At 37.6% G+C, this 2723-nt stretch overlaps 1 protein-coding gene across 1 annotated transcript; it reads right to left on the reverse strand.

Annotated features, from left to right (window-relative positions):
• Positions 1-942: 942 nt before the first annotated feature.
• LOC7496772 (uncharacterized) lies at positions 943-1948 on the reverse strand. Its single transcript, XM_002299947.3, has one exon. It carries the CDS (start codon positions 1780-1782, stop codon positions 1159-1161), a length of 624 nt encoding a protein of 207 aa, XP_002299983.1. The 5' UTR covers positions 1783-1948; the 3' UTR covers positions 943-1158.
• Between the last annotated feature and the right edge of the window lie 775 nt (positions 1949-2723).

Raw genomic sequence — 2723 nt, forward strand, 5'->3', positions numbered from 1 at the left:
AGTGTGCCAAGCCTCAGCATGCTGGGTGACCCAGCTGCGATTGGGCTTAGCAGTGTGCCAAGTCCCGACACGCTGAGTCTGGCACCAGCCAAAACCCAGATGCTTTTGTATTTGGCAGTATGTTAAGCCTCATGCACACTAGGCTTAAAAGTAAGCCAAGCCCCTAGCATGCTAATGGAAATGCGCATCCTCCCTTAGAATGCTCAAGGGAATGACTATCCTTCCTTGGTACGTCCAAAAGAATGAGGTATTGTGGGTTTGGAAAAAATATCAGACTAAAGGCACTTAGACTTGATAGTCAGCTAAGTCCAAGGTAAAGTTGGTCTGACAAACATATCAAGCCCAAGGCATTTGGAAATGGCATTCTGCCAAGTCTAAGGTAACGTAGGTCTGCAAAACATGTCAGACCCAAGACACTTGGACTTGGTAGGTGACCAAATCCAAAACAGCGTGAGACTAGCAAACATGTCAGACCCAAGGCACTTGAACTTGGCATTTTGCCAAGTCTAAGTTAACGACCATTATCCTTTGGGCACACCCAAAGAAATGACCAACCTCTCTTGACACACTTAATGAAATGACCCTCCATTGATACGCCTAAGAGAATGACCAACCTTTTAGATCTTAATCTTTCTACACCTTTTAGGTGTATAAAAGTCCTTTAAGGATCCACCATATTCTCATAAAGTATTAGCATAGATGTAAGGGATATTTATCCCTCATTAAATGTTATTCCTCAATGTACTGCTAGCTAGCTAGTTGTTAGTTAACCATGGAATGAATTTTCATAAATAATTAAGCCGATCAATAACAATTCACACACTAACCTAATATTTTTAAACAATAACCAGCCTGAAATGTATACTATGCAGTATGCAGGCATAATGAGAGCGTAAAAAGCTTGTTCCTTAGAAAATTACGAGGTCACAATCAAGCACAATATTGAAGAGGCAAAAAGTACTTGCTCTGAACACAACTATATCTGATCACATAATTTTATGTACAATTGATGATAATCAAATGACAAGGAGAAAAATACATTTTTTTTTTGTTTTGTATTAGACGTGGCAATCACTAATGTATTTTTTTATCTATCTCTTTCTTCTAAGTAATTTCATAGCTCTAGCTACATGGCACTGATCTAAGAACAGAAATTAATTATGCCTTCTCTTTTTGTTTCCACTCCAACCCTATAAACCTGCAGGGAGAGTACCTTAGTTTATACTCTGAGATGGTGTCAAGTTTAGGTGACCATGTTTGTTCTTTTGACCCAACCAACTGTTCATAATGCTTCTTCAACTCTGGAGTGCTACAAAGAAAACTATTAGTAGGGCCAGTAGAACCAGTTTGATCTTGATCTCCACCTTTATTTACAAGTCTTGCTATAAATTCCGGCACAACCTTAATCAAAACCCTACCGTCTGCACCCTTTAAGTACTGGAAAGGAGACTCCCCGAAATTAATAGGGGTTCGTTTAGGGCTAGAGCTGAAGGCTGCAAGAGAAGAGGCTGACAAAACATTGAATGCGAAGCGATCTAATGGAAGAACAAAGTAGGTCTGGCCTGGCATGAGCTCGTCATCAATGGCCAGGGATGGAACAGGTTGACCAATGAAGAAAGAATCTGCATGGCAAACCATCATGTCTGGATTCTCAAACATGATCTCTCCAGCTATGTGTTTGCTGCTGCCTGTTAAGATTCTTGTGGTTCCTTCCCAGAAGATTAGCTTCACAAATGAAGCTCTTGAACTTTGATGGAAACATGGAGACACTGCATTTCCCATTTGAAGAGAGACAGAGAGAAACCGATGAAGTTTGGATTGTTAGTTATTTTTGGAAGGAGAAGAGAGAGGAGGGGTTAAATATACAAAGGTAGATTTAGGATTGACTTAGAGAAAGTCTAGGTTTGTTTCTTTATGGGGTTTTGATGGGGTCGGTGGTCAGCCATGACGGCTTTGAACATCTATAAGACTATATATATTTGTGTGTGTGTCTCGCTGCTTTAAGATATGTCTTTAAACTTCCATAGACGTTGTCGTTACAACTCATCAAAAAGTCACCCTGGCCAACCCTAAACAGCGAAGTTAACGTCGACTTTAACAAAAACAAACCATGTAGTCTAAAAACCGGTGAGAAAGTCAATTTTCTAGTTAGAATGTGGGAATGCGTGTGTATTTCTGTGTTTTATATATATATATATAAGAGGTAATTGGTACATTACCTCCCATTCATATGTTTCTTCGCTTGTTATATTGATTTTATTTGAAAAGAAAAAAATATTTATAATTTTGAACGAGCGAAATTATCTTTTCGTAGCATGAAAATGAGCTCATGGAAAAACAATTTATTAAGAAATGGATTTATTTTTTCATCATGACTCTTTTTGTGCGTATTTAACCTAGTGAAAGGATGTGAAAATATGATTATATGATGTTCAAATTACTCTGTGTTCAAAAAATTAGTAATTAATTCACACTGTATAAAAAGTGAGAAACTTGTTAATTTGTCCACTTGGATTTTTCTTCAAGAAGTTTCTCGTCATGAGAGACAGAGAGAGAGAGATGCTCAAGATCGCGACAACTTCCTCACCTTCTTACTAATTTTCCTTATTACAAATATATTTTATGTTAAACCCAATTCATGGCATCAAACAAATTAACCAATAAGCTATAACCTAATTGTAATGTGTAAAAAAGTGACATTAAATTACACATGCATCTCTTAA

Source organism: Populus trichocarpa, chromosome 1 (genome assembly GCF_000002775.5).
Source record: "Populus trichocarpa isolate Nisqually-1 chromosome 1, P.trichocarpa_v4.1, whole genome shotgun sequence".
Classification (NCBI taxonomy): domain Eukaryota; kingdom Viridiplantae; phylum Streptophyta; class Magnoliopsida; order Malpighiales; family Salicaceae; genus Populus; species Populus trichocarpa.